Consider the following 26,526-nt stretch of genomic DNA (forward strand, 5'->3'; position numbering starts at 1 on the left):
TAGAGCAATGAGATGACTGGAGAAGGGAGAGGGAGATTCTTCTTATCACTCCTCTTTCATTACCCTGGCAACCTGGTTGATGCCACTCTAGGCACAAGTGATTTGCACAACACATGTGCTTTATCATAAAATCTTCGGGCAGAGTAGAAATAAAATAATTTAAAGAATTGAAAGCTGCAACCATAAAGTTGTTTGAATAGGACAAAAACATGTTTAAGCAATTAACAAGTAAAAACAGCCAAAAAGGCTACAATACTTTAAAGCTAGCTTAGGATTCAACTGTAGCTAATTTTGGAGCCTCTTGGGTGGGTTCCATGGGGTTTCTCTATAATTGCTACTCCTGAAAGCTATCAGCACTTTTATACGCCCCCTGCCCTGCCTACACTGTCACAGAGATATGAATAATTGGTTTAAAATGGTGTCAGTTTAAATAGGTTTCCCAAGCAGGTGTTTGGGAGCTATGATCCGGCAATACACCTATTAGCATATTTCATGTTGAATGGCAATTTTGAGCTTTTCCTGGTTATCAGGGGATCTAGGAATTGGGAAGAATCTCCTGACCTTGGTGCTGGTTTGGGGGTCTTTGCACTCACCAAGGAACAAAGCAGCTTGGGGACTTACACACTCTTGCCAGCCCTCCAATATTTTAGCTGGACCTTTGAGCAAACAACTTTATCAGGGATTGGTCTTTGGTGTTTCAGGGGAGACTGATTGTTTCAGTTGCTCCCATATCAAATTTATTCCTTCAAATTTGACTAACCACCACCAAGAAACACTTACATTGATAAAAATTAATAAAGTTGCCCTTAGTTCATTGCTTCTGGTCTCTTTATTCCTCTGGTTTGTCAGCAAGTCTTTTTCATTAATGTCTGCTGACACAGAATACCTGAAGTCAAGGCAGGGGCATCTTTATTGCACAGCTGTTAGTAACTGTGCACCTCTCTTTGCATTTTCTTAATTTGGTTGTATAAGTAATGTAGCAAGTATTGCTCTTGAACAGAACCAGGCACATGGGAAGTATCTGATTTAATGGATAACTATTTAAGGAAGGAGCTCACTGCGCACAAGAAATAAAATATTCTCTTTTACTATCCCACTAAATATTGAGTAACAGGCTAGTACACATTTCCATGTGCATCTGTATATGTTCAGCTTTTTTCTTTTCCCCCTTGCATCACAGAGGGATTACATTATACTACTTTGTTTGTATTTTAATAGGGCTATTTTGGGGGCAGGGGGCAGTTTACATGGACTCAGGGCAGTGTGGGATGTTTTTTTAAACATCTATTTGATTTATATCAATATTCACCATGGCAAATAAATGTACCTTTTAGGCTTAGAATAAATTTCTGAACATTGAAAACATAATTAAAGCCCTCAAGTTACTGTTTTCCTTTTTAAAAAAAGCCAGTCAGTGTATTCTTCATTTCCTCTTTACCATAATTAATATTCAGAGAAATAATGGCTTTTCAAATGACAGCTTCCTAGGTTTTCACTGCTTCTGGTATGTTTTCAGTGTAACATGGCTTTTCTTTATACTAATTAAGGTGGCATCAATTTAGGAGGAAAGCTAAAAGCCTTCTCTGTTAGCAGTGCTTGGAATGTCTGGTGATGAATTCAAACAATGGCCTAAAAAGGTCTCTCATTTCTTTAAAGTACATTCCATTTTCAAGACAGGAAATTGTAACTAAGTTTTTAAAAAGTCACTGTCATTAGCAGAAACCTGGCAAGTCTAAAGGCTTCTAATTAATCCCAGGTCACTCTTATAATGGAAGTTTCCATCTCAGTGGGTTTTACCTAGTCAAACATATAAAATAAATAAATGGTCTCGCATGTACAATTTCAAAGTTCAGTACCACTCACAAAGCTCCTATTAGCGTGTGAGAGCTCAACTTCAAACAGCTGAACACCTCTGATTAGAAGCTTCATTATTTGCACACAATCTGCATATTCAATTGGACCGAGAAGTTAAAATTTCTGGCTGTAATCATATACCCACCAACCTGGGAAGGAATCCAACTAAATGAATGAGATTTACTCCAGAGAAGAAATTTTATTACAAAATTTCACTGTCTATAAGAATGGGAATTTCACTTACGTCCGAGATAGGTTAAAAACTTGTTGAGGATCTCCATTCTGTATGATGTATGTTATAGGGTCACTCTCTCGATCTGTGGCCTTCATAAGAATAACACAAAATAAATAGCACATTACAGACTGCTATAAATGGTTGCCTTCTTGAAACCACATTTGTTTTTTTTTTTAAAAAAATGAGTAGGAATGGACAACACATTTTAAATGCTAATTGTTTCATTCATAACACTTAAATATTTGACAACTTTAACTTTATAACAACTGATTGCATGTGCTTTATCCCCTCTAGAGAGTGCCTGCATTTGGTTTTCATGGATGGTATGCTTTCATAAGCATGATAATTACCTACTGGAATTTCAGGAAATTGGAACATTTGCATACTTAAGCTTTAATCAACAGTGACTGACAGAATGAGAGATAATAAAGTGACTTTCGGCAGGCACTAAATTCTTGAGCTTATTTTCAAAGTAACTCAGTAGGGATTATTTATTACTGCAATCTTTACAAAATAAACATAGTAGTTGTGTTTAAATCTTGCATTCATTTGGATGTTTCTTAAAATATGCAATATAAAAACCAACAGGACTATAACCTGAAAAGAATTAAGAAGTGATTAGATAATGCCATTAATTAAACAAGATCATGGAGCTTGTAAAGGTGCCATGTGAGTATGTGTGTGAGAGAAAATACTTGGTTTTTAAAAAATACTTAGCCAAAGTAAAGCAAGTTGAAGTTCTCTTCATGTAAGTATAGGATGCACAAGACTATTAACTCCATGCAATTTCTCATTTAGGCATACATCCAGATATGCACAGATGGTACTGAAATCTAATTCTCCCCACTGAAAATGAGGGGAGTGCTTCATTTTGGTTGGAATGAGCTTCTAATGTTTGGAAGCTTAATGTAAATGCTCCTACTTTAGCTACAGATGTAGGATTCATTGCAAGTGCCATTTTCCTAAACATTCTGTATGTGTGTATATGCCTTCAAGTTGGCCATCAATTTATGGTATCCCATGAATTTCTCAGGATTTCTTAGGCAAGGATGAATCAGATTTAGTGCTCCAGCTAGGGTTGCTAATTGAAATACAGGACAAGACTCATCACATTTAATAATTTTCCCATTTCTAGACACTGTTAAATTGAAGTCCCTCAGTTGCCATCCCATGATGCAAGCCATCTTCCGGTGGTTGCCAGAGAGTCCCTGGCACTTTCATTCAGAAAACGCATGTTATTTGGAACAGGCAATTTACCAGCTCCAGCTGTCTGTATACACCTAGATTTGGGGAAATCATGGATTTTCCCATGTGATGACAACTGGACATCTATGACATCAGTTGGTGGGCAAAAAGTGGGCAGTTACAACTGTTAACTGCTAATCGTCTTTCATTACCATTACTCCTTCAGGTCTATCATTACTGTCAGTCCTTGCAGTCAAAGGTATGTTCTCCCCTCCCTTCTTAGAATCATACAGTTGGAAGAGACCTCATGGGTCATCCAGTCCAACCCCCTGCTAAGAAGCAGAAAAATCACATTCAAAGCACCCCCGACAGATGGCCATCCAGCCTCTGCTTAAAAGCCTCTAAAGAAGGAGCCTCCACCACACTCCACAGCAGAGAGTTCCACTGCCAAACAGCTCTCACAGTGAGGAAGTTCTTCCATTTCTTAAAGAAATGTTTTGCATTACAATATCTGGAACCCCCCTCTCATCTTGATTGATCAATGCAAGTTCTGAAGTAACTGTAGACCCCCACTTCGGTAGTCAGGCAGCTCAAACAACATAATGTCATTTAGTTTTCTGCCTGATTAAGGTTTGATATTTCTGTTTTGACACAGTAGGTGGGTCTTTTAAAGAAAAATGCATGTGATGGCAAATGAAGCGGGCAAATCTGGGTAAGAAGAACAAATGTGATGATGGAGAATTAATTCTCTTTTTTATTTAAACATGGGCTATAATGGCAAGGCCAGATCAACCCGAAACAACCCACATTATTTGTCTAATATGATGAGGTCCTATCACATAGAAAAGGGGATTTCAGCAGCTACAATTTATAAAGGCACAATAGTCCTGTCTATTTTTCACCTGACAGCTTGAGTTCTAGAGCTGGACAAAACAGTAGCATAAGATCAGAACCATCACATTCATAAGCAGAAAGAGCTGTGTAAATGCTTACATTGAAGCATTCTGTACCTGCAAATTTAGCAAAATGGCACCAATTCTCATGGCCTCACTGAGTTCAAGGCTGTACATCTGCTGAGGGAAGCGGGGTGGGCTTTGATTGTTTGGAGGAAGGACCTCAATGTAAACAGTAGTGATGGAGCTCCTGCAATGACATGAAACAAATGAAATACAGTTAAAATCATTTCCCCAAAGAGCACTTTCCTTCCTCTTAACTGCACTTGAAAATCAGTGGTTTCAGTCCAACAGCTCCTTTATGCCATGGCTCTGCTGCTCAGGTAAGGACTTTTCCATTCATTGAAAGCAAGTTGATGTGAATTGACATCAAAGTTACTATTAGGTATTATACAAGTTTTTCCTATTTTCTACCAGGATACAAGCTATACAAACTACAATAATCCCAAATCTTAGTTATTTAAAATTATTCAATTTTAAGATAATTTTTGACATTGTGATACAATTTCAGAAACCTCCCCATTTTCCAAATTCTTATCCTTATATCTTTAACTTCTGCCTTGAAGATCAAAAACCTATTTCTTTGTCTTCCAAAAGACAAAACACAAAAACAATACTGTAGTAATGAAATATATAACTTTGCAGTAATCAAAGGAGGGATGATAACTTGATAAGAGAATTTTAGTCCATAAATATTTTCAAGTCTTTAGTTTCCCCCCAAAGCCAAATATAAGGCATACTTGATTTAAGCTGTTCAGGGTTTGAAACTAATCTTTCGATACTGATGCTATGTTGAGTATGAACTCCATAGCATGCAATGTGGAATCAACAGAAAGCCTTCCAATTTGAAAACTTTATGTGCAGCATAGGGCCCTCTTCCTCCAATAACTATAGGACAACATAAGGTAAAAGTAAAGGTTTTTCCCAGACATTAAGCCTAGTCGTGTCTGACTCTGGGGGATGGTGCTCATCTCAATTTCTAAGATGAAGAGCCAGCATTGTCCATAGATACCTCCAAGGTCATGTAGCCAGCATGACTGCATGGAGCGCAACATACAAGGCTTATATTTGCTCATTAAACCTTGGGTGAGAGGTTCCCAAATTAGAAATACAAACTGTCAATTGATAGAGATTTTGAAATGTCAAGGATTATAGACTTTTACCAAGCAAAGAAAAATATATATTTGAATTTTAAACCTCAAAAAAGTTTTACACCATGTTACAGTTATCTGGTAATGAAGCCAGAAGTGTCTCAAATTTACCATGGAGCAAACTCAGTGGGATGTATCTTTCTATACATGTGCATATAGAATGCGCAGAATATGGAGGTGAGGTGGGGAAATCAAATAAAGACTATCTCCTTGCTTTGTGTTAAAATCTGTCTTTTTTCAAGTCAAGTAACCAGTTATTTGGACTATCATGTTAGAGATTTGTTAGAGAAAGCAACATTGCAACTGATGATTCAGTAAAATGTCTCTAAATCAAAGCAAAAACTCATTTTATGTGCTCAGTTTATCTTCTGGTCACTAAACAGAGGACTGCTGCTTCTGATTTATAGTGCATTTTGGTGAGGATGTAGGTAGCCATAGCAATAAAACTGGAACTACTGGAATCCCTACATTTAATTCCTGCAATAGATCATAGTAAGCAAAGGGTTTAAGGACTGATGAAAGAACTACAAGGATGTCACAACGACATTCTATTTACAAGGATGCAAGAATATTTAGGACTGAATCAGATTCATGTCACTTTGACTCTGAGAGCTATTCATCTACCAAACATGGTTCTCAGGAGATAAACTGAGAAGAAGCTGAAAGATATCTCTACTATACACTTACGAAGGCATGGATCTTAGTGAGGTCTGCACTTCAATAAATAAAACAACAGGAATAGCTTTAAGTCTTCCACTGGGATATGTGAGTCAAGAAGTAGGCATTGAAAGAAAAAAAAAAGAGATTCATAGCTTATCTTAGTGCACCCTTTAAAGAGTGAGATATTTCAGTTGTTGTTGTCTGCCATTTCTGGGAAGCATCCTTGGAAGAGAGGAATGTAGTCTAAAGACTAGAGCATAACATCAGCATCCACAGATTCGCCTAGTTTCAGGAAGCTGGTCACTTCTAAAAGTCAGTGTCAAAGGGTTCTTTTTTCAAGTTTCCCCCTAAAATGTATTCTGTACTGATTTCAAACAAACAGTAGGTGGAGACAGTTTTATTAGTTCATTATTTTATAATGTGTGTGCATTAAATTTCTATACAATTAATTCAAAAACATAATTTAGTATGGAAAATAATTTTCTAGATGATGACTATATTTCAAAGTGATGCATTAAATATCTAAATACTTCTCTCAAATGATATCAGAGAAAACAAAAATCAATAAAATTTTCTAGCTGTGGAATGGACAAAATGAAGCCTACATCATCATCTTCATTATCTTTATTTCTGTCCCACCTTTCTCCCCATAGGATCTCAAGGTGGTAAATAATTATATAACACAACCTAATATTGTTTTAAATAAGGCAAATATAAAATTTAAGCCATTAAATATGTATATAAAGTTAAATACAGTTGAAATACAATAAATACAATTAAAATTACATTAATGCTCACCCCCCCCCCAACTCACCCACAACCTGTCTCTCTTCCTCCCCCAAATGCCTGATGGCAAAGATATGCCTTGTCTTGCTTGCAAAAGGCAAGCAGGAAAGGGGTCGTCTTGGTCCCAACATCTGGATCCCAACATCTGGGAGCAGCCATCAAATAGGCCCTTTCCTTTGTTCTCAACATCGAGCTTAAGTGGGTGGTAGGACAGAGAGAAGCCTCTCCCCACATGATTGTAAATTTGTACATGTCATGTGCTCTATCACCCAATGAACTGGTTATAATGTATGACATGCGGGAGCATTTTCCCCACCCTCTAATTACTTGATACTCAAGGCACTTCCAGATTCCCAACCTATACCAAAGGGATGCCAATGCGATGAACCAAAATCAATTCTCTCTTCAAAACCAAAGTGTGTGAGAGAAATTACATCCTAGAGAACCTAAGCACAATGACAGATTTTAGCACTGCTGAAGATCTTACATACATATAGTTGTATGAGCTTTTGCTTTCTTCATAACTGGGATACCTCTCTTCACCCAACTATAAATTCAAGCTCTGATTAATACCATAAAGATCAGAACAAAGGAATGGCTGCAGAGATTTCATTTTAGACAGCCCTGATCTGCTGTTTCAGGCTTTTAAAACATGCACATGCACTGAAGCAGTCTACACCAGTGTATGTGAAGGAAGACACATGTTTTCCATTACTGCAGAGATATACAGTTATAAGAATATTCACATTTTGGCAAGAATTGGGTTTTAAGTGCACCTTTTAAATATGTGCTTTTCAGCCGTTAACCTGATTCCATTATTTTGCGAAACTTCATTTATCCCTGGGTTTTAGTGGATGTGTAAAAGGGCCCCGAGAGAGGTTGTATTGTCTCCCTACAGTAATGTCTCACTTATCCAACATAAACGGGCCAGCAGAACATTGGATAAGTGAAAATGTTGGATAATAAGGAGGGATTAAGGAAAAGCCTATTAGTCAAATTACATTTGATTTTACAAATTAAGCACCAAAATATCATGTTTTCCAACAAATCGACAGAAAGAGCAGTTCAATACATAGTAATGTTATGTAGTAATTTATATAAGTAGAGTCTCACTTATCCAACATAAACAGACCGGCAGAACGTTGGCTGAATGAAAATGTTGGATAATAAGGAGGGATTAAGGAAAAGCCTATTAAACATCATACTTGTCTACTGTTGTGTTTTATATTGCTATTGTTTTTATTCGGGCTTGGCCCCATGTAAGCCGCCCTGAGTCCCCTTTGGGGAGATAGAGGTGGGGTATAAAAATAAAGTTATTATTATTATTATTATTATTATTATTATTAATAATAATAATAATAATAATAATAATAATAATAATACATTATGATTTTACAAAGCACCAAAACAATTTGTTTTAGAACAAATTTACAGAAACAGCAGTTCAATACATGGTAATGTTTTGTAGTAATTACTATATTTATGAATTTAGCACCAAAACACCGCAATGTATTGAAAACATTGACTACAAAAACATTGGCTACTAACAAATTGACTACAAATAAAGATATAATTGCATAAAATGAACTTACAGTAACAAAATTGTCAGAAGTTAAATGCGTAAAAAGTTCAGTCCTTGCTGCCTAGAGAAACAGCTGTGGATCTGGGCGGGAGACAGACTATGTTGGATAATCCAGAATGTTGGATAAGCAAATGCTGGCTAAGCGAAACTGTACTGTACTTGCAATTTTTCTGTTAAGGCTTTTTTAACTTTCATTTTTGGCAGTTATGAAAATTGTTTACATAAGGGAACTGGCTTGCAGAATTATGCTGTAGTCTGTTTTTGTTTATTGCTTTTAGTAGCTATGTTTTTAACTTGTTTTAATTTTATTAATAGCTTAATGGTATTTTAAACTTCTTTGTTTGATGTATTTTCAAAGTATGTTTTCTTGAATTGTTTTAATCTGCCTTGAATTCCAGATTGAGAAAAAGACTGGGTATTAATATATCTAATTATTATTGTTATTCATAAGACATTTAAATTCAGACTGTTAAGTTTTAAAAAGCTCCAGGATCTACATATATATATATATATATACACACACACACACACACACACTCACTCAACATATTTGCTCATATTCCTTGGTTGTGTGCTAACAAATAAGGATGCAACAAATATTCAAAAACATTAGGAAATTGGTTTAAACATGTGTCATTAAACCCTGATGAAGAAAACCCTGGGCAGATGAGAATCTCTGCAATTCAGGACTTTTTCTGTAAAAAAAATTGGCATGTGAGTTATGAAATAGAAAAATGCCGTGTTAAAAATGTTTCCTGAGCAATAATAATAATAACTAAAAATCAATGACATTTTTACAGTGGTAAGAAAATTGCTCTGTTGCCTCTTACTCAATAATTAGATCTCTACTAACAAGTGGCTGATTCATATGTTCCATAATTTAATTAATGTGATAGTCAGCTTTGCATCTAAAAAGCTGGGGAAAAAAGCAATGTGCATTTCACTGGCTTCTTACAATGAGGTTCATAACTGACATTATATGGTGAAGTAAACTGGTTCTGACCTTTAAAAAAATATGCCTGTTACCATGATACCTGTTATGTCATTCTCACTTACATCAGTGGGCATTCATATCTGGGAAAAGACCCTGCAAAATACTGTATGTACATGCAAACTCACTGAAGTGTTTCTAATTTAATATGAAGCGTTCTGTAGCCTAAAGTGAGAAAGAAAAAAGTTCACTCATTTTGTTTGTTTCTGCCAAGCTCATATGAGCTAAGTCTTAATCTCTTCCTTACTCTATGCCTCTCAAACCTAACACGTCAGAGATTAGAAAGTTAATGGCTCTGCTAGTGCAAGAGTAAATTTCCATGGAGTGTATTTCATCATTTGTCCAGTGTTTGCACAGCTTGCAATTTGTGGTCCAAATTGAGCGAAGGCACAGTATAAAACTGCATTTATCTGGATAAAACAGTTACCTCTGGTTCAGAGATCCTTTCACTTTCAGGATATTTGAGATATTACTGCTACATGATAGCTCGCAATTTAAAGAACAAACGGTGACTTTTGCTTCCATTGCTTAGTATCTTCTCTCCCTTTCACACATTTCCAGGCTCTTGAAACAAACATGCACTTACAAATTCGGATGGAACAATGTGCAGCAATGTTAAAAAAGAAGAAGCAGAAACAACATATACTTGTAACACTGAGTGGTCTGAATCCTCTTAGTTCTAATTAGAGTAAACCTATGGAACAGTGAAACAATATGTAGAAAAGGCATAGGTTTTGCTCTACTCAGGACTCGTCAGTAGTAAAACTCAGGTCACTGGTATACAGCTAATAATTTGCTAAACATACATCCATTTTCGGCAGGCCTACCCCAATTTTAAACAATGAATTTTAACATTGCATTTTATTAGTATTGGTGTTTTAATATTTGTCCTATATATATTAATATTTTATATATATATATATATATATATATATATATATATATATGCTATCTATCTATTTCTCATCCCGTTTGAATCTAGCTATCTTCTTTCAAGTGTATCATCACATATAATAACCATTCAAGATATGTCAAGTTTTTACAAGAGAAAATAACAAAATGTCAACTTTCTGTAGAATAACTCACATTATATAAACCTTTAAATATAACCCTTAAGGCTTTGTTATCCACAAACCAATGTATATACCAGAATGTGTTCTTTTATGTATGGAATGGCATAAGAAGAAACATCAGTTAACATTTCTTTAACATATTTCTTTAACATTTCTTTAACATATTTAACATTTCTTCAATAATTCAGCAGAATTTCCTGAAACTGAAGAAAAATTGCTTCAAAAATAGTATTTCAAAATCATTGCTTAATCTCTAATGATTACCTACTATATAGAATCCCTAAAATGAAACAAACTTGCATACTAAGAAGAAAAAAACTTAAGAGAGATGTTCTTAAATATCACCTTCCTTTTCTGCTATTGAGTTCTATTCTAACAGGTTCTATTTACTAGCAAATACCTTCCTCTGCTAATGAAGTAAACAATGTGAGGGGATAAATACAGGTAAATCTCATATACCGGGAACTAGTTCAGCTACCACATCAAACAGAAATAACTGTAACAGTAATAAATCTTACTGAAGGCAAGATACCTAAATAACAACAACAACAACAACAACAACGCTTTATTTATATCCTGCCTTCTCTCAACAAGGGGACTTGGGCTGGCTTACAACAAGAAGGAACAATAAAATAGTGGTAATCACTCAAGCAATCCAGAAAATTAAATCAAAACAGCAAATCAAAGAAACAAATCAGGATGCATAAAGAAAAGTAAATCACAATGAACGTGTTATGTATAACTCAAAAACATGAAAGAAACCAGCCATAAATACAGGGTGTTTGAAAAAGAAGACATCAAGAAGAATTTCACAAATCTCTCTTGGCTCCAATATTGGCAACTTAAAGAATACTACAACAACGACAGGAAAGAAGGATTCATGCAAAAAGAAACATTTTGGGATAGAATAATGAATTCGGAGAAAAAACTAACAACAAAGATATACAGAAAAATTTTAGAATGGCAAACGGAGAAAGTAGCGGTAAAAGAGTGTATGACAAAATGGGTAATGAATATTAAGAAAACAATTTATATGGATCAGTGGGAGAGTATCTGGAACAAGAAACTAAAACAAATGTATTCATATGACCTAAAAGAAAACTGGATAAAAATGTTCCACAGATGGTACATAACCCCAAAACAACTAGGACGTATAAATAAATCTCAACAAACCAACTGTTGGAAATGCAAGAAAGAACAAGGATCCTACTTCCATATGTGGTGGACTTGTGAAAAAGCAAAAATATATTGGAAAGAAATCCACGAGATAACCCAAAAAATCTTAAACCTAAAATACCAAATGAGACCAGAACATTTACTATTAGGGATCTCAGAAGAAAACCTAAAAGAAAATGATGAACTTCTACTGAACTATATGCCGACAGCAGCGAGAATTGTTTATGCAAGGAACTGGAGGCAAGAAAAGATACCGGACGTAGACCAATTGATATTAAAAATAATGGAAATAAAAAATATGGACAGACTATCATATTTGCTGGTCAAACAACAAGGTCTTCCAAAGAAGACCACCGATTGGCAACCATTAATGAACTTTCTCATGAAAGAAAAAAACCTCAAAATAATATAATTATAGAACATCTATGAGGGAAAAGAAGAAAACAATAATAACAATAATAAAACGGACTACAGTGAAGCCACAACAACAAGGGGAAAAAAGAAAGGAAGGAAAAAAAAGGACTATTGGGGTAGACCCCCACATAGATTAGAGTCATTATAGATAAAGATGGAAGTCTATGAAATCTAACTCTCACTTTCCTTTTTTCCCCTTCTTTTTCCTTTCTTTTCTCTTCCCCCCTCCCTTTTTCCGCCTTTATTTTCTTCTTCCAATTTCCTACATTTTTCTTATTTCCTACTTTACTATAACTCACAATGCTCCCCCACTTTTAATGTACTTCTTGGAAAATTTCACAAAAAGAAAAAGAAAAAAAAGAAAAAAAAGAAAAAGAACTCCCTATTCACCATTTCATTTAAATGGTGAATAGGGAGTTCTTTTTCAAACACCCTGTATAAGACTACGTAGACATGTACAGAATGATTACACAGCTTCTGTTAATTATAGCATGGAATAAATTATTAACAGTTTAAGAAAAATAATTATGATATTAATTACCTTTGCTGTGAGAGTGGAGCACTGTCAGATGCTTTGACAGTGAGAGCATAGGAACGACCTACTACCAGAACCGTTCCTGGTGCAATGGTGATAAGGCCTGTGTGATCATTGATTACGAAGTCTCCCTGATCTCCAGCCAGGATTTCATATATGATCTTCCCATTTGGACCTTCATCTGCATCCATAGCAGTGAGCTGCAATTGAAAATCAGACAATTAAATTTAATTGTAAGGCTTTTGTTATTGTTGCTAGAAAGTCAGAGAAGTTAAAACGATACCAAGTGAGTTAAACTGGGGATAAATTAGAAAGAAATTGCATTTCTGCAGGTTTATAGCCTAAGAAGAACATCAAAAAATAATTATTTCACTATTTCATTTATTGTGCCTGTTCAGGTAGTGGCTTTGGCTTAGCAAAAGGGTTTTTTTTTTCTATTATGCAAGTTTGTGCATGTTATTTTTTTACAATCTTTCCTACTTACCATATTCTGATCTTTTCTGTAGATTCTCCCAATCAGCAAGAAACTTAAACAGGTTTGGAAGATAGCCTTGCTTGCATGTTAAGTGCTTTCTCGTAAAGTAAAGTCACTATTGGATAAAATCAATTATTGTTATGCTTGAGTGAATGCAGAGAAAGTGAAGGTGCACAGCCCTGCTTAGCCAAACAGTGAAGTGAAGTGATGTAGAAGGTAGATTCAAATAGATTTATGAATTTGTTCAACCGATACAGTTATTCAGAGATGCACGGCTTGTGCTACCCATGTATTGCTAGCCATGAAATCTGGGGATAGAGCTGGAATGTATTTAAGTATGACTTTACTTTCAATATTGCATCCAAGGCATCTTTCAGCAATTTAAAACATGGCTCACCTAAAATCCTATCATACAAAGGGTTTTTAAAAAAATAAGCAAACAGTTCTTTCAGAAAGAACATATTTAAAACAATTTGAAACACATTAAAAACATAATTAAAAGGATAAAAGGGATAGCACTAGGTGAAGGGTAATAAAAGGTAAATAATATGAGTATGTAATATAGAGAGTGAAAATACTATATGAGCTTGATATACATAACTCTGTATTGCAAATTTGTTAAAGAATGTATAAGTTTTAAGTATAAATAAAAATTATTAAATGAAAAAAAACAATAAAAAAGGAAAAACAAAAAAACAAAAACAAAAAAAAGGATAAAAGCACATCACATTACACTGAAAACATCCCTCTGATACATGATTAAAGAACCAAAGGCTGTATTAAATAATAAATAGACTTCATTTGATGGCAGAAAGAGAACAGAGAGAAGGCAAACTGAATCTCCTGTGCAAGGAATTTCTAAAGATCAGCCACTAGGAAGGAAGGTTCTCTCTCCTTATCTGCATGAATAATATTTGTGAAGGTGGGTCTGAGAGCCCTCTAGAGGTAAAGGTAAAGATTTCCCCTGACATTAAGTTCACTTGTGTCTGACTCTGGGGGTTGGTGCTCATCTCCATTTCTAAGCCGAAGAGCCAGCATTGTCCATAGACACCTCTAAGGTCATGTGGCTGGCATGACTGCATGGAACGCCGTTACCTTCCCGCCGGAGCGGTACCTATTGATCTACTCACATTTTCATGTTTTCGAACTGCTAGGTTGGCAGAAGCTGGAGCTAACAGTGGGCGCTCACTTCGCTCCCTGGATTTGAACCTGGGACCTTTCGGTCTGCAAGTTCAGCAGCTCAGCACTTTAACACACTGAGCCACTGAAGGCTCCAAGAGCCCTCTACATGGGCAAAATAATTGCTTGGAACTGGCATAAATATGCTGGTTCTGGGTCACATTGTGTTCATACAAGGCCTACCTGAGCTATTATTATTTATTTTATTACATGCATTTATACCCCACCCTTCTCCCCGAGGGGACTCAGAGCGGCTGAGGGAGACCAGCCTAACAGCCCAACTGTTCCAAAGCTGGTTTGGCAGGATTGGAAATAGACTCCATTTCCCTCCCTCCCAGCACCCCCCCCCCCAAATACCACCAAATCCTTCCTTGCTATTGCTGTAGTGTCTTCCCTTCCTGTTTCTTTCTAACATTCTGGAAGAAAAGGAGCCAGCTCTCTCCCCTACTCCGAAGCTCTATAGCTTACAGAAGGATGAAGAAACGGGAGGGGAATACACTTCAGTGAAGGTAAAAGGGGGGGGGGTCTGCAGTTTGGGGGGTGAATGGGGATGCTGTTGCGGGGGTATGGAAGGTATTGCCATTCCATCTGTCCAGGCTGCCTGAGCTCAGGTAGTACAGGATGGCTGTAGGGATGTGATCTTACATTCTGCGCGTGGATTCCAAATGGGAGTCCACACTGCTGATACACTAAGAAAGGTCCAGATCTTCCTGAATGATGTGAGCCTTTCCCGGTGTTTTTTTAAAAACCCAGTCAACCCAGATTAATCGGCTTACCCTAGGTTCAATCACATTAACTGTCGTGCATTGTGTGGGAACACCAGGCTGATGCACTGGGTTATTTGGCAGGGTAGGTGGGGGTTGAAAGAAAGCCCCCTATGAAAATCTTAAAACTTGGCCAGCTTGTATAGGAAGATACAGTCTTTTAAACATTCTGGACGAAAGTCATAGAGGACATTATTGGACATAATCAGTACTTTGAATTCTGCAGACTGGAAACAAGTGAGCCTGTTTTAACAGGAGAGTCATATGTTTCCTGACTCTGGTCTGCAACCCAGCCACAATATTTTGGATTTGCTGAAGTTTCCAGACAGTTTTTATAGGTAGACACACCAATAGAGTATGTTGGGGGTCTGCACATCTCTAGGAATTGGTACAGTTGGCACACAATAATTTCAGCAGATGCATTCCTGTCTATCACTGAACCCTTGGGATCCAGGCTCTGATCTGAGTTCAGAAATATGTTTAAACTGTGAATCTTAAATTTCAGAGAAAAATATAAACTCATCAGCATAGGGTGTCTTATGACTGACCAGAAGCACCTCTGTTCCAATTGTTCAATTGTCCACCCCTTTGTCACCAGACAGTGGTCTGGTACTGCAATAGCTTTCTTGGACTTAGATGAGAAAGAGAGATGAAGTGGAAAGTCACTAGCATACAAGTGACATTGAATCCCAAAATTCCAGAGAGATTTCCTATTGATATTGAACAGCATTGTGAGACAAAACCAAACCTCAGAGTCATACCACAGAGTTGCCAGGGTGCTGAGTGGACATCATCCATCAGCACAGAAGGATGAAACATGGTTTTAGGTGGCAATGGAAAACTTCCTAAATCTGTTTCACTTTGCTTGGCTAGTGGTCAATAGTTTCTTTACCTGGAAAACCATGCTGGGAAAAATGTATGCTAAAATCTGCTATTTTAAAATCAGAATTACTTTCCCCTGATTCAAGCATGGGAGCGCTAGTGAGTTTCTTTCCACTTGCAAATTTCAGAATACCAGTAAAGGTGATTTTTTTTTCCTTTCCAGAGAAGACAAGAAAATGGGTGGATTGGAAAGAAGCGTTGCAGCACTCTTCATCTTAGCTTCTACCCCTTAAGCACATAAGGATCAGCACATGGCCCAGAGTTTGGAAAACCCCAATGTGGCTCAGGATGCTGTATATTCTCTTGAAATTATCCTATGGCTCTGTCTGATGGACTACTAGGAGCACAGTTGTGTTGTTGAGAAGAGTGTATGTGTACATAAAGCTGGGTGTGCATTAATGTGAGTAGTGTGGAAGTATACACCAAGGGCTACATAATGTAGTATGCATCCCTCAGAGGCAAAAAAAAAAAAAAAGATTTGTACCCCTTTAAAAATACTTTATCAAGAGATCGTGCATTATAGCTATAATCCCAAACTGAGTTACGAGGTCAGTATACTCCAGAAAAGCAACATTAGTTGGAAATGGTAGGGAGCTATATTCCAGTGTATTGGGAAAGGTCTATGGTAGAGTTGCCAGGTAAAATAAGGGAGTAGGTTTCTTTGCTTTTAACAGTTGTGTAGAAGAGGGAATTGCAGAAGGTACTAGCCCAATGCCAAGCAATACCCACTGAAATTATCTCTTCTACATAACTGTCAGCTCACTCCAGCCGCTCGAGAATGAAGACGCGAGACTGGTGCGTAAACAAGGTGAACGTTTTACTGAAGGATAACTGACGCATAAGAAGCCAAAAGTGCTGGGTGATGCCCTCGGGTCCCTTTATATACCCTCCTCCCACATTCAAACATGCAATTCCCACTCGGTGAAAAACCCGCGCATAGTGCCCGCCAAAAACCCCCCTTTGTCCGTTGGTGTCTCAAGGCCGGCCCCGGCCTGCTTATCAGTCCAGGAATGTGCGGGAATGTCAGGGGCCTGATTCCCGGCGCCAATGTGAAGGCCCGGGAAACAAGGGTCCTGACATGGTGTCCTCCTCCTCTTCTTCCTCCTCCTCCTGGAAAGAAACAACCAACACATCTACGATTCTCCATTGTCCAATGTACCTGTATTTCTTGAGCAAGTTACAATGGAATACCGGGTGTACCTTCCCTAGATCCTTTGGTAGTTTCAGTTGGTAGGTGACCTCGTTGATCCTCTTTGAGACTCTGAAGGGGCCTATGTAACGCGGGCTCAACTTTTTGGAGGGGAACCCCAGACTCAGGTTTTTTGTACTCAGCCAAACCAAGTCCTCCTCCTCAAATGTCTCCCCCTCCCTGCGCTTTCAGTCAGCAAATAGTTTGTACTTTCGCTGCGTTTCCCTCAGTGCCGCCGCCACATCCTGCCACCCAGCTCTGATCCTCATTTGCCATTCCCTGCCTTCGAACTCCCCCTCCTCTTTCCACTCGGGCAGCTTTGGGAACGGCGCCACTTCTTGGCCGTATACAATCTCAAAGGGAGATCTCCCCGTGGCGGAGTGCGTCGCCCCGTTAAAGGCTACCTCAGTGAAAGGTAACAGTTCGGCCCAGTCATTCTGCCTGCGGTTGGAATATATTCTCAGGAACTGCCCCAGCGTCTGCTGCGTGCGTTCGACCCCCCCGTTGGTCATAGGGTGGAACGCTGAACTCAGGCTCCTCTCCGCCCCCAGCATCTGTAAGAACTTCCCCCAAAATCTCGCTGTGAACTGGACCCCCCTATCGCTAATCACCTTCTCGGGGCACCCATGCAGGCGATAAATGTGTTTAATATACAGCTTGGCGAGTTTCTCAGCCGAGGGGAGTTTCTGCAGCGGCACAAAGTGGGCTTGTTTGGAAAACAGGTCCAAAACGGTCCAAATGTATCGACACCCCCGGCTAGGGGGTAGTTCGCCCACAAAATCCATCGCTATGCATTCCCACGGTCTCGTGGGTTCTACTACAGTTTGTAACAGCCCTTGTGGTTTCCCTGGGGGTGTTTTGTTTTCTGCACACAGATCACACTTGGCGATGTGTGACTTCACATCCCCCCTCATCCCCGGCCACCAACATTGCCTTGCTAATAGCTTTATGGTTTTTGTAAGCCCCAGATGGCCCGCCCCTTTGCTGTCATGATACCGTTTCAACATTTCTGGCCGCAACTTTTCAGGAATGTACAGCTTTTTGTTGACAAACATCAAACCTCCATGCAGTTCCCCCTTCCCCTCATTGGAAATCAACCAGGCATCCCCCTGATACGCTTGCTTTAATTCCTTCTCCTGTTTCCCCCTCCGTCTTGACGGCCGTGAGTTTATTTTCTCTTTCTGCTTGTGCTCTGGTTGTGACCGCTAGGCTCCACTGTTTGTCTGAAAATATCCCTCCCTCGGAGTCGAATCTACTGAAATATTGGGCCCATCTCATTTGTTTAGGGGACAGTTTGCGAGGGGACCTCAGGTATTGTAAGTTTTTATGGTCAGACCACACCTCAAAAGGGGTCCCGCTTCCTTCCAAAAGGTGCCTCCAGCATTCCAGTGCTCTCAAGATGGCTAGTGCTTCCCTTTCCCAAATCGGCCAGCGCTTCTCTACATCATTGAATTTTCGCGACAGGTACCTGCATGGTTTTAGGTTACCCTCCCGGTCCTTTTGCAACAGGACCACCCCATACGCACAATCGGAGGCGTCGCAATGTACAACAAATTGCTTGGACATATCAGGGTGTTGCAACACCGGTTCCTCTGTAAATTTTTCCTTTAGGGCTTCAAAGGCCTCTTGGCATTCCCTCGTCCACGCCAGCTTGGCCCCCGGAGCCTTTACTCTGGTCGTTTCCCCCCTCCCTTTTGTCTTTAGCAGATCGGTCAGTGGTAGTGTCAGTTGTGCAAAGTCTTTCACAAACGTCCGGTAGAAATTCGCAAACCCAAGGAAGGACTGCAGTTGTTTACGGGTTTTAGGGGCCTCCCACCCTTTTACGTCCTCCACCTTTGCGGGATCCATGGCTATCCCTTGGGATGAAATTCTGTACCGCAGGAAGTCTATTTGGTCTTTGTTGAATTCGCATTTAGCTATCTTGGCATAGAGTTTTGCTTCTCTTAGCTTTTGGAGTACTTCCCTCACCAATTGAACATGCTGCTGTTTGTTTCCCCCCCTTATTAATATGTCATCCAGGAAGACATAGACTCCCCTGTGTAACAACGGGTGGAGTACTTCGTTAATTAGCTGCATAAATACGCTTCCTGCATTTTTTAAACCAAAAGGGCACACTCGGTAGTTGAATAATCCATAGGTACAGGAGAAAGCAGTCTTCCAACTGTCTTCTGGCTTGATCCTCAATTTGTGGTAAGCCTCAATTAAGTCCAATTTCGTGAATATTCTCCCCTCTGACAGTTGGGACAATAAATCCTTCGTTAGGGGTAATGGGTATTTGTTATCTGTGCTGATTGCGTTAAGATTTCTATAATCAATACATAGCCTAAGCGAATTGTCCTTTTTTCACCTGAACAACACTGGGGCCCCCAGGGGGGAATTCGATGGTTCTATGAAACCCCGCACCAAGTTTTTGTCAATATACTTCCTCAGTTCTTCCTTTTCCTGCGCAGACATCGGGTAGATTTTGGCTTTGGGGAGTTCTGCCCCTGGCACTAGTTCGATCCCTACTTCTACTCTCCTTTTGGGCGGGAATTTATCGGCTCCCTTTTAGTCGAAAACATCAACAAAGTCACGATATTCCTCGGGCAATTGCCTAGCCAGTTCTTCCAACCTGCCAGGCTCTTCCTCCCCCTTGTTGTCTATCTCCTTCTCTATCTTTTTGAAGAGTAGGCTCCTAGCCTCCCAATCAATAAGTGGATTGGCCTGTTCCAACCATGGCATGCCCAATATTACGTTATAGGTCGCCATTGGAGATATGACAAACGACACCTCTCCTCCCCAGGCTCCTATCTGGCATTTGACCTTCTCTATGCAGTGTTTTGCCACCCCTCCTGAGGCCAGGGACCCATCGAGCTGCGAGAACGCAAGCGGTGTCTCAAGTGCCACCGTCTTGCATCCCAATTCCCCTGCTAGTTCGGGTGTAACGATGTTCCTTGAGCACCCGCAGTCGATAAAGGCTTTACATGTGGCGCGTTTGTCCTTCCCCTCTATTCTAATTGGCATAACTAGCATTCTTTTGTCATGACTTACTAGCTCATCAGGTCGGCTTCCTCCCGGAGTTTCCTCCTCTGCCCGCTTTCCGGCCGCAGTCTTGGGTTTGGGCTGGTTGCCCCCTTCCCCTTTTCGCTGCCAACATTCGGCAGCCTGGTGCCCTACACGCCCGCACACGAAACATCCACTCCGTGCCTTGTTATTTCCTCTTCCCTCGGTTTGTTTCCCGGAGGGGGGTCTCTCCAGCCTCCTGGTCCCTCCGCTCGGCTGGGATTGCTGTCGTTGTGGTCTTCCATCTCCTCGTTGTCTCCTCACTTGAGCTAGCGTTGTCTCGACGCGCCCTGCCAGCTGAATCCAGCCTTGTAGCGTCCCTGGGTCATCTCTGTGTGCCACCCAGGAGAGGAGCTCAGGTCTCAGCCCCTCCTTAAAGCACTCCAGTTTTGTCACGTCGCTCCAGTCTCTAACCAATTCTGCTAGGCTCTGGAATTCTTCCGCGTACTGGGAGACTGACCTCTGCCCCTGGAGGATGGTTCTCAGCCCCTCCTTCGCCCGGAGTTGCTCCAGCGGATCGCGGAAACGGCCTTCCAGCGCTGCCAGGAACTGCCGTACAGAGTTCAGGCAGGGGTCGCGCCTGGCATGTAGATGCACGTACCAACCCGCAGCTGCTTTCCTCAAGGCGGCTCCTATGGCCCTAACCCGACTGGCTTCAGACGTAAAAGTCTGTCCATTGTCCTCCATGAAGCCTCTGACGGTGGTCAGGAAAAAGTCCAGCTCGGAGGGTTCCCCCTCGTACACGATTCTCAACTCCTCCCTTCTCTGCTGTGGGAATGGGGCAGGCGGTCCCCACAGCCCGGCGCGTTGCATGTCCCCTGGGGCTCAGTGATGATGCCCCGCTGCTTCCCCTCGATGACCAGCGCTGCGCCCGGCGTGTGCCGGGGGCGCCGGGGGGGGAAATCCGACAGCTCTCTCTGGGGTCTTCCTTTGTCCTCGCTACCGCCGTCGTCGCCCCCCTCCGTCCTCGCGAGTCCCGTTTGGGTTTTGGCGTGGGCCCCCATGTCTCTTTGGGTCCCCTGAGCCCATTCCTCGCCCATCGTCTGCCTGGACTTGGCCCGGGCCGTTCCCTCCCAGCTTGCCGCGAGGAGAGGGGCGAGGTGCTCCATCGCTTTTGACATGACATCAAGCGTGGTTTCGAGGGCGCCCATTCTCTCCTCCAGGAACTCTAGTCTCTGTGGGGATACGAAGCTCAAATCGCTTCTGGGCTCCACGTCGTCCCTCCGCGCCCTCTCTCATCTGCGGGTGACCCCGTTAGGGTGCGCATACGCGGTAGAGGCCGCCACGGCGGCAAACCCCTCGAACTGTTCGGAGAGGGACATGCCCCCCTCTGCCCCAATCAAAGTTTCTTCCTCTTCGTCCATTTCCATGCCTCACTGTAACACAGGATGGTGCCAGTACTCTTGGCTTGCCTGTCAGCTCACTCCAGCCGCTCGAGAATGAAGACGCGAGACCGGTGCATAAACAAGGTGAACGTTTTACTGAAGGATAACTGACGCATAAGAAGCCAAGAGTGCTGGGTGATGCCCTCGGGTCCCTTTATATACCCTCCTCCCATATTCAAACATGCAATTCCCGCTCGGTGAAAAACCCGCGCATAGTGCCCGCCAAAAACCCCCCTTTGTCCGTTGGTGTCTCAAGGCCGGTCCCGGCCTGCTTATCAGTCCAGGAATGTGCGGGAATGTCAGGGGCCTGATTCCCGGCGCCAATGTGAAGGCCCGGGAAACAAGGGTCCTGACACATAACTATTAAGGGTACAGCTGTCCTGTACCTTATTTAACTGATAACCTTAGTCTAGGGCAGTGTTTCTCATAGTCTGCTCCTCCAGGTGTTTTGGACTTCCATCTCCTACAATTCCTAACGGCTGGTAAGCTGGCTGGGATTTCTGAGAGCTGCAGTCCAAAACACTTGGAGGAGGAGACTTTGAGAAACACTGGTCTAGGGAGTTATTCACATCATGGGTTTTATTTCCAGGCAAACTGGTATAAGAACATTTGAATGGATCTATGAAGTCTACCAACAGAGACCGATATTTCAAAATACTGAGCTCAACAATGGGGACATCATTTTAAGGTTCAAATTTCTCTCATATTTTATATTATTTTCATCATTTTATCATTTTGTTATAAATGTGCTCATCATTCTTGGCCTTCTAAACGAATGTCACTAATTAATGTTGATGGCAGCTTTTCAAAAAATGTTAGACTGTCTTTAGATCAAAGGTAAAAGGGTGGGGTGATGGGAAGCCAATCAGATAAAACCTTCAGACAAAATACCATTTTGTTCTAACCATTTAATTACACAGTTGGAACCAGGCCAAGTTTTGCTGCAACCAAGTGAAAAGGGAATCTGTGAGAATATACAAATACATAAACTAACAAGGTTAATTAAACTTGCAAATGAAGCTACTTTGAAATGCTAAGTCATCTGGGTAACATTTTGGGGGTAAAAAGATGCCTGAAAGGGAGAATTAAAGTCAAAGAACTGTCACAACAGTCTACGACGTTGAAAATTCAAACTGCAGGTGTCTTGGTCTGATAGGTACCACAGTTTACAAAATTTTAGAAATATCTAAATGTGGAAAAGACATTGGGTAAAAAGAGATCCATTCTGCTTTCACGCTATATCTTCTTTATGCAATAGCAGTCATTTTGTTCATTTAAAAATGAGCAGAACTCACAACGTGACAATGATAAATATGTTCTGCTACAGCTGAGGCAAAGACTTGATTTGCATTTTGCAAACAAGAGACAAAAAGACACCTGTATTGCAACTCCATATTGACAATGCCATGCCTTTAATATGGAATGCCAGTTCCGATTTGTTGCCATCCTCTAACTAGGGTCAGTTCAGACTCCTCTTTACAACAGCAGCTCACTGCTGATGTATGCAAAAGCTAATAAAACCTCTTGATTCCAGTAGTTCCACATCAGTCATGAACTACAAAGTTCAGGAAAATTGGTCTGATTCCCAAATGTCTGACATGATTACTTCTCTGTTGATCTAAATTGAAACTTGCAGTTGTTGTCTGCCAAATGGCTTTGTGTTCCCATCACCACAACCAGGATAGCTGTTCCAGCAAACAAGTCTGCTTCCCAAAGTCATACATAATTAACAGAAATTTGTTTAAGCTACTCAGGTAGCATTATGAAAATTACCATGTGGTGGTACATCTGAGACATTTGGATTAAGAAACTATTGTGTTTTCAACATTAAAAGGCAGACAGTTCTGCATATAAGTTCTTTCTATTTTTGTTTTTGGCCTTGACTTCACAATTTACATACAGCTCCAGGGTTCATTTGTTTAAAAATGTGTATATAATAGAAAATTTACTCAATAATTGACAGTTACTCAAAAACAACAAGGTATTCGACTTGTGAGAATAAATATATTATATCTGGACTCACTTGCTTACTGCATGTGTGCTTGTGCCTTCAAATTGCCCATTAACTTATGACAACCCCATGGTTTTTCTCACAGGTTTTTCTTAGGCAAGGAATACTCAGAAGTCATTTCACTAACTCCTTCCTCTGAAACAGAGCCCATAGCTCTTGATATACATTGGTGGTCTCCCACCAAGTGAGTTTCCAATATCAGATAGGATCTGGTGCCTTTAGGATATTTAGATAAGTTTTCCTACTGCCCTGGTGGCAATATCCTTCCAATGTCACTGCATGGCGACATCTTATTTTACTGCAAATAGCCAAAGTTCTCATTAAACAGATAAAAACAATAAAATAAAAGCATAGCAATAAAAAGAATGCAAAATTTCCAAACAATTTTAAAACCGTCTCAGACGAAACAAACAACATATGAAAAAAAGAGCAAAAGCATCTAAAATGGGTCCCCAAACTAAGGCCCACGGGCCAGATGTGGCCCTCCAAGGTCATTTACCAAGGTCATTTACCTTAGGACACCCTAACTTTGAAATGACTTGAAGGCACACAACAATAACAATCCTAATTAACTTGACTATCTCATCAGTCAAAAGCAGACCCATACTTCCCATTGAAACATTGTTAAGTTTATGTTGGTTAAATAGTTCTTCATTGTTCTTTCATGGCTTTTTGCACTATAAATATGATATGTGCAGTGAGCATAGAAATTCGTTCATTTCTTCCAAACTATAGTCTGTCAGCCCACCCAACAGTTTGAGGGACCATGAACTGGCCATCTGCTTAAATAATTTGAGGACCTATCTAAAAAGGTATTATATTTATTTTTAAATGGAAGGATAAAAAATTCCAGGACAAGAGAAAAATTCAAAAAGACAGCCAGCAACTAGGGTGCATCCACAGAAAAGACCCTGCCTCTAGGAGCCATCTACCTCACTCATTTTGGCAGAGCCTAGAGAAGGGCTTCAGAAAAAACTTCAAGGTTTGAGCAGATATATATGTAAGGAAATATTCATGATTCCAAATAGGGTTGTAAAGGTTTATTGTAGTACATTGATCTGGGGTCAGAAACATACTGCTGGCATTCATTCTGAAAGTACAGGCAAAATACCTGTGCAAATACCCTATATGGAGAATAGAGGGAGTTCTGGTGGGAAGTAAATGGAATGGAAAAAAACATAGTACTCAAACTTTCTCTCCCATTATATCTACTCTCCAAAATAGATCATAAGGCTCTGTGTGATGTCCCATGGCCCTCTGGGTCCTGACCCTGGCGCCATTATGGATCACAGCGATGAAGACATGGGATTTCTGCTGTTTCAGCAAGAGGCTGTTCCATTCCAGATGCCTTTTGTTGACAATTTTAGGCCGGAGCTCATTAAAAAGGACCTTGAACAGGCGCCTATTCCCAGCACCTCCCCCCCCTTCGCGAGAAGGGAGTTTTGGGAGGCTAGCTGCCCAGAAAAAGCGCAAACACGGAAAAGCGCCCGATTAGCAGCCAGACAGAGTGTTAATTAGCTCGTTTCCCCTGAGAATTTTCAGGGAGGATTGCATCTGGATGAAGATGTTGGTTCAGCTCTTTTCCCTTGGGAAAAGGAGCACTGGACACCTGCTTTGAATAAAGATTTGAAGTTCTTTAAAAGTTCCCCGCACTGGCTAGTCCTCGCGGAGTCAACAAGTCAGTTGAAGGATTAACTTCGGTTCCAGCCAAGTGTGGACTGCGTTTTAAGTCCGCTAACTTCCAGTCTCATCGTGCCTTGCCTTGTCATGTTTCTTGTCCTGTCTTGCCGTGTTTCCAGCCTTGCATCTTTGTGTCAAGAATCCAGTCTTATCTTCAATTCCTTGCCTTGGACTTACTTTGAACTCTAGAAAATCTTGGACGTTTTCCCCACTCAAACTGCTTGGAAGTTTGAGTGTGTTTCGGTTTGGATTATAACTTTGAACTCTAATATTATATACTGGACAATATTTTGCTGGACTATATTTGACCTTCCCTGAAAGGTCTAAAGCTGAACTATATATTTTGCTTATTTTTGTTCTAATTTATTAATTCCTTAATAAAGATATTAGACTGTTATTGGCCTCTGTGTATTGGTTTCCAGTGCTCCGCTGCCAGGGCGTGACACTCTGCCTTTGCTTTGTTCCACATGTGGCCAAAACCAAAACCTAAGATGAAGGAATTCCTGAAGGCACACTATGGTTCACAGTCCTAAATTATAAGTCATTTGCCAGAAAAATCACATTACTCAGGAGAAAAGCATTAAAGTGAACATAGGGATCCTTTTCCTTGAGGCTAAGGAAATGTACATTGTCATCCAGTGTTTCTCACCCACCTCTAAGCTCCATAAACTTTCCTGAGATTATGTAACACAGTTACAATCATTTTTGTAATGCCACGTTTTCACATCATGTTGATATGTAGCTGTATCCTCCACCTTGAGAAATGAGAAGCTTGACCCAGAATTTTTATCTTTCCCCATGATAATAATAATAATAATAATAATAATAATAATAATATAAAACTTTATTTATAACCCGCTTCCATCTCCCTGAAGGGACTCGGAGCAGTTCACATGGGGACCAAGCCTGATCAACAGATAAAACAACGACAGCATATATAATTAAAACAGTAACAGTAAAATAACATTCATAAAAAACATAGTGATGTAGCCTTAGTATGCTATTTCATTTCTTTCCTTTTTTAAAGAGAGAGAATGGAGGTTAAAGAAGTAGCAGAGTGCTTGAAATGACAGAATTGCAGTGGAAGAAAATCAGGTACATTCAAGTCTGCATGAACCTGTAGGGAATAACATATAATACACAGAGAGAAGATTATGGAGGTTGTGGCTAGAGCAAAACCTTCATTTTCAACGCTGTACTGTATTCCTAAAAGATTAATCCATTTTAACTCTTTCTCCAAGCAGAGGCCATGTGCAAGGGAAGGGTAAATATGGGGAAAATAATTCTCCCACTATCTGAAGAGTTTGTTAGGAAGAAACATAAA

The 26,526-nt window shown here is 40.2% G+C and overlaps 1 protein-coding gene across 12 annotated transcripts in view; it reads right to left on the bottom strand.

Moving 5' to 3' along the window:
* The window catches only part of pcdh15 (protocadherin related 15), a 1,032,943-nt gene that overhangs the window by 236,450 nt on the left and 769,967 nt on the right, over window positions 1–26,526 (bottom strand). For all 12 annotated transcript variants that reach the window (XR_010005016.1, XM_062977492.1, XM_062977488.1 and 9 more), the window contains 3 exons: window positions 12,602–12,795; window positions 4,285–4,417; window positions 2,099–2,178 (listed from right to left, as the gene is read on the bottom strand). Coding sequence is in view for 11 of the 12 variants with exons in the window: in XM_062977492.1 (XP_062833562.1) it covers window positions 2,099–2,178; window positions 4,285–4,417; window positions 12,602–12,795 (407 nt within the window). In the remaining variant the exon portion in view is untranslated. The remainder of the gene's footprint in view (window positions 1–2,098; window positions 2,179–4,284; window positions 4,418–12,601; window positions 12,796–26,526) is intronic.

Source organism: Anolis carolinensis, chromosome 3, assembly GCF_035594765.1.
Source record: "Anolis carolinensis isolate JA03-04 chromosome 3, rAnoCar3.1.pri, whole genome shotgun sequence".
Lineage (NCBI taxonomy): Eukaryota > Metazoa > Chordata > Lepidosauria > Squamata > Dactyloidae > Anolis > Anolis carolinensis.